We start from the raw sequence: 17500 nt of genomic DNA on the forward strand, positions 1-17500 counted from the left end.
TTTTTGCTTTGCAAATCAAACAAATATCGGCATCATTTCCAAACCAACATTGCGCAAATTTCTTCAAAACGGAACAGAGTCTCTGTGGGCTTTTCCAAATACAATAGACTGAGCAACACACTAGACGCCACGTTCTTGGCATCAGAGATCTTTTCCCATCCCACTTGCGGCCAGTCAGTGGCAGCCTCTGCGCGCACGCGCGTGTGTGTGTGTGTGTGTGTGCCATGGAAGCTGCGATACATAGACTAGAAATGAGTGTGTGGAGGAGGGGGGTAGAGGAGCTGCAGGGTAATGTGGTGTGTGTGTGTGTGTGTGTGTGTGTTGGAGCTCATGTACGTTTATATGTATTTGACTGTGCTTTCATATCTGTGAAACTGCATGTTTGGTGCATATCTGTTATGCATGTGTGGGTGTATGTGTGAATGTGTGTCTTCATGTTTTACATTTATTTGCTTATTTATCATCATTGTTGTCTTATTTATTTATCTATTTATTTATTATTATTATTATTATCATTACTACTACCTTTTTTATATCATAATTATTATTTATTTATTTATGTAAGATTATCTATTATTTATTCATCTTTTTTTTTTCTCAAGGCCTGACTAAGCGCGTTGGGTTACGCTGCTGGTCAGGCATCTGCTTGGCGGATGTGGTGTAGCGTATATGGATTTGTCCGAACGCAGTGACGCCTCCTTGAGGTACTGAAACTGAAACTGAAACTAGCGATAAGTCTGTTTACAGTGACATGACTTCACCCCTTGCCTGGAAATTCCTTTACGATCCTTCTTCCACCCCAGCCTTTCTCCTTGAAACAGTTTTCAATGGTAACCTTATCACTTTCACTCAAAGGCATGGTTGATCCTTCCAAACTGAAACTTTGGACAGATTTTGATTTTAGCAAAGCCAGCTTGCCCAACAAACGCACACGCGCGCGCGCGCACACACACACACACACACACACACACACACACACACACACATACACAAACAAACAAACACGATTTGGATACAGCCTCTTCGGTAAATAGGATACATTGAAATGTGGTTAAATCATTTGTTCAACAATTAAACTGACAATTGAACTGGCACAGGAATAAAACTGTTTTTAGTTCTGAGAGTTTCAAGAGTCCTGTCTTTCAGAAGGTAAAAGTACATGGCTGTTGTGATTTGAGATGACTTGAGCTTTCTGTCTGACTCGCTGTTTGAAGAGAACAGTTAGTCTGTCTCTTTCCTGCAATCATGCTGCAGACATTATCTGTCTTGTTCATCACGTTCTTATAGTTCATACCTTCAGCTTCTATCCCAACACATTGATGAGAACGTTAACACTGATTCAATCAAATATATGTAAAAACTGTGTAGTACTTTATCACTGACACTGAGTCTTCTGGGATTTTGACACTGAGACTTACTCGTTTGCGCTAAGTCAAGAATGACGTAAAAATGTATAAGCTTTTGAAAAGGCAACTGAAACTGAAAGATGACAAATTTTAGATAGTTACATTTTCAAAGCATGAAATCTTTTTTTCACTACAGCCTCATTTCTGTCTGTATATGTATGCATGACATATGTGGGCTGTGTTTTCACTTACTGGGTGTAGTTTTATCCACATGAGTCTGTCTGTCTGTCTGTCTGTCTGTCTGTCTCTCTCTCTCTCTCTCTCTCTGTGTGTGTGTGTGTGTGTGTGTGTGTGTGTGTGTGTGTGTGGTAAATTTCAAATCATTTTTCGCCTTGCCCTGAAGGCAAGTAAATGTGATTACGCATGAAATGTTAATTCCGCTTTCATTATGAAAATAATTCATTAACGTCATCACTCTCTCTCTCTCTCTCTCTCTCTCTCTCTCTCTCTCTCTCTCTCTCTCTCTCCTCTCCCCCCCCCCCTCTCTCTCCACTCTCTCTGTCTCTGTCTCCCCCATCTCTCTCTCTCTCTCTCTCTCTCTCTCTCTCTCTCTCCCCTGGTAGTCTGATTTTTGGTAACTTAGAGATAAATCCCAAAAAAGTTTCTTTAACATAATTGATTTCCAGGATTAGCCTCTTCTAACACACGTTTCAGTAGTTTGGGGCTGACAGGAGATCATTTACTTGACATTTAACATCTGCTGAACGTAAGCGTACTTTTGTTTTGAGAAACTGGTCGATATCCGTTATGTAATCAGACACTGAATCAGATGTATGAAACACTGGACACAGCTCATCAGAATGGAAGATAGCCATATTGCAAAGAAAACCTACACAATGATTTATCTTCTTCGTTGCAATGGCAGAAACAGAACATAACTGAGTGTCCAATAAATGTTACACGTTTTTTTGATATGGTTTTGGTTATATGTGGGAGAATCAAGGTGTGGGCTGTGTATCAATCTCTGAGCCAAAATTGTTTGATTGTTAAGTGCGAGACATATTCTGTGCTTTTATCAAAGGACAGCTTTAAGCTGTGTGAAATCCCGAAAAACTTCTAATTAAAAATCCAATTTCAGAAAACATTTAATCAGAATCAAACTGAGGGTGTCCCAACTGAAACCTCGCCAGTTATGAAGCTCCAAGAAAGGAGAAAACACGAGTTTTCCGTTTTGCCCTGAAGTGGACGAATCCAAAATGCATTATTAATTTTCATCTTGGTTTGTGCCCGATATATAACACTGTGTGAATCGTACACCCCTCCCCCAGGGCCCCCTCCCCGACAAAAAACCATTGTCCAAATACTTTCAGATTTATATTGCTATGTTTTGACCCTATAATGTAGTTGTCACTTGCATTGTTTTCTTAATTGTTTGTTTGTTCATCAAAAGCATTTACTTTCAGAAATAGGACGATCTACCATGACGAGTGTACCTTACTTGTTGCTGTCAACATATTCACGTCTTTCCCAGCACACCTTTGTGCGTTTCATGACGCGTGCCATGAACGCCATGTGCACGAAATCCCTGTTCTTTTTTCGGCACTGTGTGTCACTTGCAGTTGTGAACATCCTTGATCGGCCAGTTGTAAACGCTGTCGTATTATCCTCCCCAACATCCACCCCCACCCCAACCCCCCCCCCCCCACCCTGTCTGTCTGTTGTTGTCAGTGTATGATTGTACCTCCTCCCCTCTCGCTATTCCACACCCACACTTAACATCCATGTTTTGTGCTTTTGTGTGTCCCCCTCCCCCACATCCCTACTGTACATGACCACAATGACTTCCCCCTCCCCACATCCCTACTGTACATGACCACAATGACTTCCCCCTCCCCACATCCCTACTGTACATGACCACAATGACTTCCCCCTCCCCACATCCCTACTGTACATGACCACAATGACTTCCTCCTCCCCCTTATACCCTACTGTACATGACCACAATGACTTCCCCCTCCCCCACATCCCTACTGTACATGACCACAATGACTTCCCCCCCCCCACATCCCTACTGTACATGACCACAATGACTTCCCCCTCCCCAACATCCCTACTGTACATGACCACAATGACTTCCCCCTCCCCCACATCCCTACTGTACATGACCACAATGACTTCCCCCTCCTCCACATCCCTACTGTACATGACCACAATGACTTCCCCCTCCCCCACATCCCTACTGTACATGACCACAATGACTTCCCCCTCCCCACATCCCTACTGTACATGACCACAATGACTCCCCCCCCCCACATCCCTACTGTACATGACCACAATGACTTCCCCCTCCCCAACATCCCTACTGTACATGACCACAATGACTTCCCCCTCCCCCACATCCCTACTGTACATGACCACAATGACTTCCCCCTCCTCCACATCCCTACTGTACATGACCACAATGACTTCCCCCTCCCCACATCCCTACTGTACATGACCACAATGACTCCCCCCCCCACATCCCTACTGTACATGACCACAATGACTTCCCCCTCCCCCACATCCCTACTGTACATGACCACAATGACTTCCCCCTCCCCACATCCCTACTGTACATGACCACAATGACTTCCCCCTCCCCACATCCCTACTGTACATGACCACAATGACTTCCCCCTCCCCCACATCCCTACTGTACATGACCACAATGACTTCCCCCTCCCCCACATCCCTACTGTACATGACCACAATGACTTCCCCCTCCCCCACATCCCTACTGTACATGACCACAATGACTTCCCCCTCCCCCACATCCCTACTGTACATGACCACAATGACTTCCCCCCCCCCCACATCCCTACTGTACATGACCACAATGACTTCCCCCTCCCCCACATCCCTACTGTACATGACCACAATGACTTCCCCCCTCCCCACATCCCTACTGTACATGACCACAATGACTCCCCCCCCCACATCCCTACTGTACATGACCACAATGACTTCCCCCTCCCCCACATCCCTACTGTACATGACCACAATGACTTCCCCCTCCCCCACATCCCTACTGTACATGACCACAATGACTCCCCCCCCCCCACATCCCTACTGTACATGACCACAATGACTTCCCCCTCCCCCACATCCCTACTGTACATGACCACAATGACTTCCCCCTCCCCCACATCCCTACTGTACATGACCACAATGACTTCCCCCTCCCCCACATCCCTACTGTACATGACCACAATGACTTCCCCCTCCCCCACATCCCTACTGTACATGACCACAATGACTTCCCCCTGCTCCACATCCCTACTGTACATGACCACAATGACTTCCCCCTCCCCACATCCCTACTGTACATGACCACAATGACTTCCCCCTCCCCAACATCCCTACTGTACATGACCACAATGACTTCCCCCTCCCCACATCCCTACTGTACATGACCACAATGACTTCCCCCTCCCCACATCCCTACTGTACATGACCACAATGACTTCCCCCCCCCCCACATCCCTACTGTACATGACCACAATGACTTCCCCCCTCCCCACATCCCTACTGTACATGACCACAATGACTTCCCCCTCCCCCACATCCCTACTGTACATGACCACAATGACTTCCATTTCCTCCTCCTCCCCTCCTATCCACCCCCCCCCCCCTCTCTCTCTCTCAATCACGCACCCACTTTCACATTCGCACGCGCACGTGTGCTCACACCAACACACATACACATACAGACACTGAACACTATCTCTACACGTGTGTGCACACACACAAACTCAGACCCACAGACAGACAGACAGACAGACAAACACACACACACACACACAGACAGTCACACACACACACACACACACACACACACACACCCCACTACCCCCTCCCCAATCCCCCCTCTGCTCTGTCCCCTCCACACCACCCCACCCAACACACTTACCTTCTGTAGCCACTCCATGGCCTTCAACACTAACAGGATAGTTTTCCCCGTACCCGGGGGTCCACACAGGTAGACGATGGGGTTGTCACGGTTCAGGACGTCCACCTGGTCAGGGTACAGAGACAGGGCCAACCACCTAAGCCCTGCCTCCGCTACAGCCTCGGCGTGCGTGCGTACCACTCTGCGAGGGGGCGTGACTGTGGGCACCTCGATAGTTGTTGCCGGCCCGCAGAATCTGGTGGAGGTGAATGGTGATGGAGGTGGTGGTTATAAAGATGATGATGATGATGATGATGACAGCGAGGGTGATGGTGATGATGATGATGTGATGGTGATGATGATGATGACGACAATGGTAGTGGTGGTGATGACGGCGATGAGAACAATGACGAGGATAACAACATTGGTAACGGCGGTGTGGTGTGGTGGTGACCATGACGACAACGACGACTCTGAGGTTGGTGATGATGATGGCGGTGGTAATGATAACGATGAAGACGATGACCACGCCGTGAAGATGTTTATGATAACGATTGACGATGACGACGACGACAACCACAATGGTGATTGTTATGATAACGACTGTCGACGCCGTTGATTATTCAAGGCATAGTGGTCCAGTGGTTGACTGGAGCCAACAGAAATGAGGCATCAACAACCTGTTTCGATTTCTGCATGATTTTATTTTCTCCGTTGGATTACGGGTGACCCGATAGATATATATTGTGACCATACCACCAAGTTGTTTTCGTTCACTAACGATACCAATTGTAAATAACAAGTGTAAGAGGCCTGTTTTGTTGTTGCAACTAAGATGAATTACATACAGAGCTTTCAGCATTGAACTCTGTCGGCCTCTGTTCTTTAGTTCCTCGCTGGATGTGGTCTGTTATACCTTTTTCGTCCACTGTGTCGGACCAAGTTGCTATTTTAGTGTTTGGTTTTGAACTCAAAGCTAGCGACTTATCTGCACCCAGTTCCATCATAAGTAAACTAGGTCTTCATAGCAACCAACTGTAGTTTGTACATTAGACTGGTCAGTCTGGTGAGCCTTCTGTTACTGTGTTGTCCTTTTGTGAAAAAAAAGACAAGCACACAGAAAAAAGGGTGCAATGTTGTGATGCCTTTCTGTCCTGAACAGATCCACCCCGACTTTAACACAGAAAAAGGGTGCATTGTTGTGATGCCTTTCTGTCCTGAACAGATCCACCCCGACTTTAACACAGAAAAAGGGTGCATTGTTGTGATGCCTTTCTGTCCTGAACAGATCCACCCGGAGTTTAACACAGAAAAAGGGTGCATTGCTGTGATGCCTTTCTGTCCTGAACAGATCCACCCTGAGTTTAACACAGAAAAAGGGTGCATTGTTGTGATGCCTTTCTGTCCTGAACAGATCCACCCCGAGTTTAACACAGAAAAAGGGTGCATTGTTGTGATGCCTTTCTGTCCTGAACAGATCCACCCCGAGTTTAACACAGAAAAAGGGTGCATTGTTGTGATGCCTTTCTGTCCTGAACAGATCCACCCTGAGTTTTACACAGAAAAAGGGTACATTGCTGTGATGCCTTTCTGTCCTGAACAGATCCACCCTGAGTTTTACACAGAAAAAGGGTACATTGCTGTGATGCCTTTCTGTCCTGAACAGATCCACCCTGAGTTTTACACAGAAAAAGGGTACATTGCTGTGATGCCTTTCTGTCCTGAACAGATCCACCCCGAGTTTTACACTGAAATCGCAGATGTCGACAAAACAACACAACTCGGTACAACGCGACACCGACATAAAACTCGGTGACAACTCTGGTGAACTGAAAGTCGTCGGGACCACCGAATTTCTCATGTCTTATAACTCAGTTATAAGAAGTTTCCATGAATACTTACACATTTTCTGATATCGAACATCATAACAGATGTTTACAGTATCACTGGTGTTCATTGATATCGATATCTTCTAACTTGTGTTTTAACTCAACAGAAACTGAAACTGTCTCACTGCTTCCTTTTGTTTCTTTTTTTCCATTCCATATTTCAATGAGTCAACTAAATATTCTCGCAAACCACACACACACACACACACACACACACACACACACACACCTTTTGTCTATTCACAGCAGAACTTATAGCTATATCAACGGGTCTCTAAATCGTTTAATTAATCTTGCCATCCAAATATTTCAGGTACTATTTGGAGTTGGTTCTGAATCTGTATTACAAACATGAAACATTAAATCCTTTCATTTGAAAACAAGATAAGTATTTGTTACCGAAATACGCCATGTAATTCTTTTTTTTCTTTTTCTTTTTTATCATTCGTGGTAGAAAAAAATAATTTTTATTGGATCGCTTTTCACGAAGGAATCATGGGAAATGAGCGGCGCAATGAATATTCACAATGCTATAGAAATTCACATTCCATTTTCGATACAAGGCTATTCTCTGCGAGAGAAAACCAGCCGGAACTATGTTAATAAACTGAAACTGGGGTCCGACACTGCTAGAGATAGTGCTAACTATAACTCACGCAAAACTGATCACATGACTTATTTCTAAAACAAAAGGACGATACAGCAACAGAAGGCTAACCAGTCTAATGTACAAACTACAACCGGAAGCTACAAAAACATCATTTACTCCTAAAGCAGCGACTTTCATATGTGGAGTGATGGCCTAGAGGTAACGTGTCCGCCTACGAAGCGAGAGAATCTGAGCGCGCTGGTTCGAATCACGGTTCAGCCGCCGATATTTTCTCTCCCTCCACTAGACCTTGAGTGGTGATCTGGATGCTAGTCATTCGGATGAGACGGTAAACCGAGGTCCCGTGTGCAGCGTGCACTTAGCGCACGTAAAAGAACCCACGGCAACAACATGGTTGTTCCTGGCAAAATTCTGTAGAAAAATCCACTTCCATAGGAAAAACAAGTAAAACTGCACGCAGGAAAAAAAATACTGAAAAATGGGTGGCGCTGTAGTGTAGCGACGCGCTCTCCCTGGGGAGAGCAGCCCGAATCTCACACAGAGAAATCTGTTGTGATAAAAAGAAATACAAAATACATTTGTGTTAATGCAATAACACCCAAGCATATCATCTATGAATGTGGACAGCTGAAAACATTTTTGCCTCATTCATTTACAAAATCCGCAGTTCCATCTGATTCCATTGGAAATGTTTTGTATGACAATCAAACTCATGTTTGAAAAAGTTCAGAGATTACTTAGGAGCCCCACTGGCTCTCTGTTGTGATGTTACTGGTTGATTAGTTAGTTTTTTGTTCATACCTTTATTGGGCGCACAGTGAGGAAGGGGGAACAGGGAAAGTAGTGATGACGTTAGGTATGGGTGGGGTGGGGAAAGGGGATGGATGTTCGTTTAAAATCACAATTATTGTAGACAGACATTAAACGGAAGAACGAACGAACCTCCACACTTACCTGGCCAGAAAATCGTCGTACTGAGAGTCCGTCATCATGAAAACAGGTCTGGTCAAAGCACGACACCGCCACTTCCTCAGCTCCTTCAGTACTGCCTCCGACAGCTTCCAGTGCTGTCCACGTGGAGAAAGGCTGTCCGACAGCAGACAGTGTGACAGCGCTGTCTCCAAGTCAGGGACCCCAACACACCTACACAGCTCCTGTAGGAGAAAAAAGGAAGGGTTTGGAGCTGATAATCTGTGACTGTTCTGATAGAACAGTACACTTGCATGACTTGAAAACAAGAAACAGCCAGGAATGTGTATGTGTGTGCGCGCATACAAACGCACTTACATACACAAGGGACAATCACACATACGCACACACACGCACAGACACACACACGCACGCACGCACGCCCCCCCCCCCTCCTCCCCTCGCCCCCCCCCCCGCCCCCCCAACACACAAACCCCGAACCCCCTCTCCCCCACACACGGATAGACAGTGATGCACAAATACAGATATGCACACTCATGTGCTTCAAGATCGAGATCAAAATTCAATGTCCTGACGCCCCTGTTGGAGTACAGAAAGCATGATAATTAAGACCGTATTGATGTAGGTAACGTTGACTATGAAACAAAAAATGTAAAGTGGTATCAATCCTGCGTATAATTATATGATTCAGGGGATATTGCACATCTCAATGACGTGACGTAAACTGAGTTTTCCGGTAGTGCACAGCTACACGTGTCGGAACGGAGAGACAGGATGAAGACAGGTGTCCTAGTGCACAGCTACACGTGTCGGAACGGAGAGACACAGGATGAAGACAGGTGTCCTAGTGCACAGCTGCACGTGTCGGAACGGAGAGACACAGGATGAAGACACGTGTCCTAGTGCACAGCTACACGTGTCGGAACGGAGAGACACAGGATGAAGACACGTGTCCTAGTGCACAGCTACACGTGTCGGAACGGAGAGACAGGATGAAGACAGGTGTCCTAGTGCACAGCTACACGTGTCGGAACGGAGAGACACAGGATGAAGACAGGTGTCCTAGTGCACAGCTACACGTGTCGGAACGGAGAGACAGGATGAAGACAGGTGTCCTAGTGCACAGCTACACGTGTCGGAACGGAGAGACAGGATGAAGACAGGTGTCCTAGTGCACAGCTACACGTGTCGGAACGGAGAGACACAGGGTGAAGACAGGTGTCCTAGTGCACAGCTACACGTGTCGGAACGGAGAGACACAGGATGAAGACAGGTGTCCTAGTGCACAGCTACACGTGTCGGAACGGAGAGACACAGGATGAAGACAGGTGTCCTAGTGCACAGCTACACGTGTCGGAACGGAGAGACAGGATGAAGACAGGTGTCCTAGTGCACAGCTACACGTGTCGGAACGGAGAGACAGGATGAAGACAGGTGTCCTAGTGCACAGCTACACGTGTCGGAACGGAGAGACAGGATGAAGACAGGTGTCCTAGTGCACAGCTACACGTGTCGGAACGGAGAGACACAGGATGAAGACACGTGTCCTAGTGCACAGCTACACGTGTCGGAACGGAGAGACAGGATGAAGACAGGTGTCCTAGTGCACAGCTACACGTGTCGGAACGGAGAGACAGGATGAAGACAGGTGTCCTAGTGCACAGCTACACGTGTCGGAACGGAGAGACAGGATGAAGACAGGTGTCCTAGTGCACAGCTACACGTGTCGGAACGGAGAGACAGGATGAAGACAGGTGTCCAAGGAGGAAAAACAATCCTATTCCGAGTGGTGCGACTAACAGGGTAGCGGCCTGACACAATCATTGCCACATGCTGGCACTGTGTTCCTCCCATGAATTTGTTGGCCAGAAACACCACCAAAGTTGTCACTGTCCAAGAACGTACTGAGGTTGTCACCTGAGCTTTGGCCACAGGTTCCATGCTGAAGAGAAAAATATCAGGAATTTGGACCATATAGACGTCCATAAAATGTGGTCACTGTTTAACCTGACAGAAATGGCAGAGTTTAAATCTGCTGTCAATTCATTTTATCACATCTTTTTTGTTTGTTTTGTTTTTTACGGCAGCACCACAACCCCGTGTGACATAGGGAAGTGACTTCCCCAAATGGTCAATGTTTGTTCGGTTTTCATTTTAATTCATTCCACCTCCCATACTTCGCAAAATGAAGAAGATTTCATTCATGCATGCATACGCGTGCGTGCGCGCAGTGTGTGTGTGTGTGTGTGTGTGTGTGTGTGTGTGTGTGTGTGTCTGTGTGTGTGTGTGTGTGTGTCTGTGTGTCTGTATTTGTGTGTGTGTGTGTGTGTGTGTGTGTGTGTGTGTGTGTGTGTGTGTGTATTGGTTGTGTGTGTGTGTGTGCGTGTGCGTGTGTGTGTGTGTGTGTGTATGTGCGAAGCACGGGAGCGTGTCATGACCACCACCTATTTACACTCACACTTGCAGCAACTTGGTGAGTGGCCATGGCTTGTCGAAGCTGTTGGATAGACACGTTGGGCAGCATCAGAACCTTGGTCACGGTCACTGGAGGCAGGTCCGATACCAGATGCTTCAGTACCCTCTCTCCTTTCTCCAGTTGACTCAGGGCTCTCCGAACCTGGTTAACGCCAAAGACAACGTTAACTGCAGCAGCTGCCACAGCCACAGTAGGAAACTGGTAACAGTGGCAGGGAAAACCAAACATTAAAGATATAACGTGATAACACCTACAGTGGCAACAAGTAATGCATCGAAAACAATATCAATTATGGTAACAAGGCCATGAAAAATGACCACTGGATCCGACACTGAATAGTAGAAGAAGAACAAGAACAAGAACAAGAAGAATCAATGGCGTTCTTGAACGGCAGAATGGTTTGTGTTGTGAAATTCGTTCTGGAGCTTGTGCGTGCGTATGCAAGCACACACACACACATTACTACTACTGCTACTACCAATACAACTACTATTACTATTGCTGCTGCACACACAAACACACACATACACACAGATACACACGCACGCACACACAGATACACATGCATGCGCACACACGTACACACGCACGCACGTACGCATACATACATGCGTCTGTGCACTTTGATTCATCTGTCTGTCCCCGTCTTTGTTCTGTCTCTTGAAAAGTGTAACGACGTCACGAAAGAACCCTCATCCTTACTCGTGGAGTACGTAACTTTGGGTTAAACATGGAGAAATGTGTAACGACGTCACGAAAGAACCCTCATCCTTACTCGTGGAGTACGTAACTTTGGGTTAAGCATGGAGAAAAGTGTAACGACGTCACGAAAGAACCCTCATCCTTACTCGTGGAGTACGTAACTTTGGGTTAAGCATGGAGAAAAGTGTAACGACGTCACGAAAGAACCCTCATCCTTACTCGTGGAGTACGTAACTTTGGGTTAAGCACAAAGAAAAGTGTAACGACGTCACGAAAGAACCCTCATCCTTACTCGTGGAGTACGTAACTTTGGGTTAAACATGGAGAAATGTGTAACGACGTCACGAAAGAACCCTCATCCTTACTCGTGGAGTACGTAACTTTGGGTTAAGCACGGAGAAATGTGTAACGACGTCACGAAAGAACCCTCATCCTTACTCGTGGATACGTAACTTTGGGTTAAGCACAAAGAAAAGTGTAACGACGTCACGAAAGAACCCTCATCCTTACTCGTGGAGTACGTAACTTTGGGTTAAACATGGAGAAATGTGTAACGACGTCACGAAAGAACCCTCATCCTTACTCGTGGAGTACGTAACATTGGGTTACGCACAAAGAAAAGTGTAACGACGTCACGAAAGAACCCTCATCCTTACTCGTGGAGTACGTAACTTTGGGTTAAGCACGGAGAAAAGTGTAACGACGTCACGAAAGAACCCTCATCCTTACTCGTGGAGTACGTAACTTTGGGTTAAGCATGGAGAAATGTGTAACGACGTCACGAAACTACCCTCATCCTTGCTCGTGGAGTACGTAACTTTGGGTTAAGCACAAAGAAAAGTGTAACGACGTCACGAAAGAACCCTCATCCTTACTCGTGGAGTGCGTAACTTTGGGTTAAGCACAAAGAAAAGTGTAACGACGTCACGAAAGAACCCTCATCCTTACTCGTGGAGTACGTAACTTTGGGTTAAGCATGGAGAAAAGTGTAACGACGTCACGAAAGAACCCTCACCCTTACTCGTGGAGTACGTAACTTTGGGTTAAGCACGGAGAAAAGGGTAACGACGTCACGAAAGAACCCTCATCCTTACTCGTGGAGTACGTAACTTTGGGTTAAGCACAAAGAAAAGTGTAACGACGTCACGAAAGAACCCTCATCCTTATTTGTGGAGTACGTAACTTTGGGTTAAGCATGGAGAAAAGTGTAACGACGTCACGAAAGAACCCTAATCCTTACTCGTGGAGTACGTAACTTTGGGTTAAGCATGGAGAAGAGTGTAACGACGTCACGAAAGAACCCTAATCCTTACTCGTGGAGTACGTAACTTTGGGTTAAGCATGGAGAAAAGTGTAACGACGTCACGAAAGAACCCTCATCCTTACTCGTGGGGTACGTAACTTTGGGTTAAGCACAAAGAAAAGTGTAACGACGTCACGAAAGAACCCTCATCCTTACTCGTGGAGTACGTAACTTTGGGTTAAGCACAAAGAAAAGTGTAACGACGTCACGAAAGAACCCTCATCCTTACTCGTGGAGTACGTAACTTTGGGTTAAGCATGGAGAAAAGTGTAACGACGTCACGAAAGAACCCTCACCCTTACTCGTGGAGTACGTAACTTTGGGTTAAGCACAAAGAAAAGTGTAACGACGTCACGAAAGAACCCTCATCCTTACTCGTGGAGTACGTCACTTTGGGTTAAGCACAAAGAAAAGTGTAACGACGTCACGAAAGAACCCTCATCCTTATTCGTGGAGTACGTAACTTTGGGTTAAACATGGAGAAATGTGTAACGACGTCACGAAAGAACCCTCATCCTTACTCGCGGAGTACGTAACTTTGGGTTAAGCACAAAGAAAAGGGTAACGACGTCACGAAAGAACCCTCATCCTTACTCGTGGAGTACGTAACTTTGGGTTAAACATGGAGAAATGTGTAACGACGTCACGAAAGAACCCTCATCCTTACTCGTGGAGTACGTAACTTTGGGTTAAGCATGGAGAAAAGTGTAACGACGTCACGAAAGAACCCTCATCCTTACACGTGGAGTACGTAACTTTGGGTTAAGCACGGAGAAATGTGTAACGACGTCACGAAAGAACCCTCATCCTTGCTCGTGGAGTACGTAACTTTGGGTTAAGCATGGAGAAAAGTGTAACGACGTCACGAAAGAACCCTCATCCTTGCTCGTGGAGTACGTAACTTTGGGTTAAGCACAAAGAAAAGTGTAACGACGTCACGAAAGAACCCTCATCCTTACTCGTGGAGTACGTAACTTTGGGTTAAGCACAAAGAAAAGGGTAACGACGTCACGAAAGAACCCTCATCCTTACTCGTGGAGTACGTAACTTTGGGTTAAGCACGGAGAAAAGTGTAACGACGTCACGAAAGAACCCTCATCCTTGCTCGTGGAGTACGTAACTTTGGGTTAAGCACAAAGAAAAGTGTAACGACGTCACGAAAGAACCCTCATCCTTACTCGTGGAGTACGTAACTTTGGGTTAAGCACAAAGAAAAGGGTAACGACGTCACGAAAGAACCCTCATCCTTACTCGTGGAGTACGTAACTTTGGGTTAAACATGGAGAAATGTGTAACGACGTCACGAAAGAACCCTCATCCTTACTCGTGGAGTACGTAACTTTGGGTTAAACATGGAGAAATGTGTAACGACGTCACGAAAGAACCCTCATCCTTACTCGTGGAGTACGTAACTTTGGGTTAAGCACGGAGAAAAGTGTAACGACGTCACGAAAGAACCCTCACCCTTACTCGTGGAGTACGTAACTTTGGGTTAAGCACGGAGAAAAGTGTAACGACGTCACGAAAGAACCCTCATCCTTACTCGTGGAGTACGTAACTTTGGGTTAAGCATGGAGAAAAGCAAGCTTCACTCACCTTCTTTACAATGTCAGAGTCACATGCGTTTCCTGTCGCCCCTACGGACTTCACCTCCCCGCAGATAAGGCCGTACTCTTTGCTGATAATGAGGACATCGAAGTCTCCATCTGGGACACGACGACCCATGCCGTACACGTTGGGAAGCAGAGCACAGGCCGCAGCAGACACTGGATCCACCTGTTTGTCAAGATACCTTCTGAACCCCAGTTCGGACAGCACCATAAAAACGTCATTCTGTTCTTTGGTCACGACATCGAGACAGTGGAGAACTCGTGTCATCGCTTCATCATCGCGAACGTCGCTGTCCTGCACAGGCGTAACGCTGGAGGGGGTGGATGGAGGTGGAGTCCAGAGTCTTCCAGCCACGGGCTGAGGTGTTTGGAGAGGTGTTGCCGATGAGGTAGCCGGGTACATGGATGGACTGCCACCTGAGTCACGACAGTCATGAATACCATTTGAGGGCTTGTTTCAGTCTCACGTTGCAGGTCAAACAACCTTTTCCTCCTTCCATGATCTCTTCTTGCCAGTGACAGAATACAGTGAAATTGCTGGTTTGCGACGTGCTCTCGCATCAATGCGTGGGTGTGTGCGTGTTCGCGCGCGCGCGCGTGTGTGTGGCCGTGATTGTGCACGAGCGCACGTACGTGTGCGTGTTGGTGTCCCTGCTGAAATATGATAATATCTTAGTACTCGCTTTGTATGCGGTGTTTGCTTCTTCTTCATGCTTTTCTTGTGAATCATCTGAGTATTGTGCTTCACTATCTTTACACTATTCACTTTGCATTACCGATGTTTTCATTCTCTCTCTCTCTCTCTCTCTCTCTCTCGTGCACACCTAAAGATCTGATATACGGTGAAACTGATAGATATCCGATATGTATCAACTCTGCTGTTCACTGAATTCATTATTGGCTTGTTATCATAAATGGAAGAGTTTCAGTTTCCTTGCAAAGGCTGTAAAATGTTACAAGAATTACGTGCAAGGGGAAGAAGAATTGTGTTCCTAATGAGCATAATTGTTTGAACATGGGTTTGGTGAAGTATGGATAAACCAGGGTATAGTGCCAATGCACAGATTACTGTTTTTCGCCAACGATGAATTTATTGCAGATGGCAAAAATGGCACGTACATATTCAGGATAGATGCATTACATATATAACTTTTTGTAACACCTATGAAGTAAAACCTTATCTTTTGTCTACTATGGATAAACCTTTGAAATACATAACAACTAGATTTCGATTTGGTATATCTGATTTCAATGTACATCATTGCAGATACAGAAAATCTGATGTCAGTAATTTGATTTGTCAATCGTGTGAAGAATTAAAGGAAGACGAGTTGCATTTTGTCTTGTGTTGTCCAGCAATCAGTGATATAAGACAAAAGTTTATTGTTAAAAATATGACCCAAATCCATGTGCCTTTAAGTTCAGTCATCCATTAGAGATAGTGATGTTCGGAATTTGCAGTTTTCTTGTACAATGCATTCAAATTTAGTGATAATGCGTTGTCTTATTGATTCATTTGTTTCACATGTACGTAAGACATTTGATATGACTGATTTGGTGCTGTGGCCTATCAATGAATAAATCATTCGCATTCTCTCTCTCTCTCTCTCTCTCTCTCTCTCTGTCGTTCTCTCCTATCACTGATAAAATCCCAAGAAGATTATGATAAATCATGAGTCAAACAAACAAACAAATCATCTTACTGGGTGGTAGATCTGAGGGTGGGAGGCGAACCAGAACACTCTCTTCCCCCACCGTGGTGACGCCGTAGGGGACCCGGTTAAATCTGATCGGGGGGAGGAAGTGTGTTCTGGAGTGTCTGTCTGGGTACCACTCCTTGATACAGTTCTTCCAGAGGTCCAAGGCTGCCTGCAGATGTCAGTTTGTTGTCAGACTCTCTTGCTCTCTCTGACTTTACTGAGGAGTGGAGCTCTCAGCCAGCATTTGCCAGTGAGTGCTGTGTTTCATAATCTGTCACTAAGACGGTGTCTTGGTACGTTAACCACTCCTTCACATTCACAAAGGGGTAAAAGTAATAAACAGCGCGCGGGTGTGTGCGTGTGTGTGTGTGTGTGTGATAGAGAGAAAGAGAGAGAGAGTGTGTGTGAGAGAGAGAGAGAGGGGGAGAGAGAGAGAGAGTGTGTGTGTGAGAGAGAGAGAGAGGGAGAGAGAGAGAGAGAGAGAGAGAGAGAGAGAGAAGAGATTGACACAGATTGCTAAAGAAGTATATGTTGAGCATAATACTTAATAGAACAAGAGAGGCAAGGCCTTCAAGACTCACTTATGATACACACTTTAAAAAAGATCAATGAAAATATGAATCACACACACACACACACACACACACACACACACACACACACAGGGACAGACAACCGAATACGGGGTTATACATGGACTCACTTTGTTTACACAAGTGAGTCAAAAACTGTGATAGAAAAATTCTGTTTTGGTATGTTAATTTCTGATTTTTGAATTTTCGGAAAGTACAGAAAAATTGTCAAAAATGATAGATTCCAACTTTAGCTGGGTTTTCGTGTACTGCATTGCATGGTTACTTTCGTTTAAAGGAACTGTCAATCATTGCATAATTTTGTCATTTTTACAGTTTGAACTTTCCTTTCACGAATTCAGTCATATCTTGTGAAATGGAAAATAATGTGTGTGTGTGTGTGTGTGTGTGTGTGTGTGTGTGTGTGTGTGTGT

At 45.7% G+C, this 17500-nt stretch overlaps 1 protein-coding gene across 1 annotated transcript in view; it reads right to left on the bottom strand.

Annotated features, from left to right (window-relative positions):
- Positions 1–2840: 2840 nt before the first annotated feature.
- The window catches only part of LOC143277353 (uncharacterized), a 610653-nt gene continuing 595993 nt past the window's right edge, over positions 2841–17500 (bottom strand). Inside the window, exons 4-9 of the mRNA XM_076582137.1 lie at positions 16498–16663; positions 14781–15211; positions 11162–11320; positions 8728–8927; positions 5296–5530; positions 2841–2948 (exon numbers count right to left, since the gene is read on the bottom strand). Coding sequence (XP_076438252.1) covers positions 2841–2948; positions 5296–5530; positions 8728–8927; positions 11162–11320; positions 14781–15211; positions 16498–16663 — 1299 coding nt within the window. The remainder of the gene's footprint in view (positions 2949–5295; positions 5531–8727; positions 8928–11161; positions 11321–14780; positions 15212–16497; positions 16664–17500) is intronic.

The sequence above is a fragment of the Babylonia areolata genome, chromosome 34, assembly GCF_041734735.1.
Source record: "Babylonia areolata isolate BAREFJ2019XMU chromosome 34, ASM4173473v1, whole genome shotgun sequence".
NCBI classification, from domain to species: domain Eukaryota; kingdom Metazoa; phylum Mollusca; class Gastropoda; order Neogastropoda; family Buccinidae; genus Babylonia; species Babylonia areolata.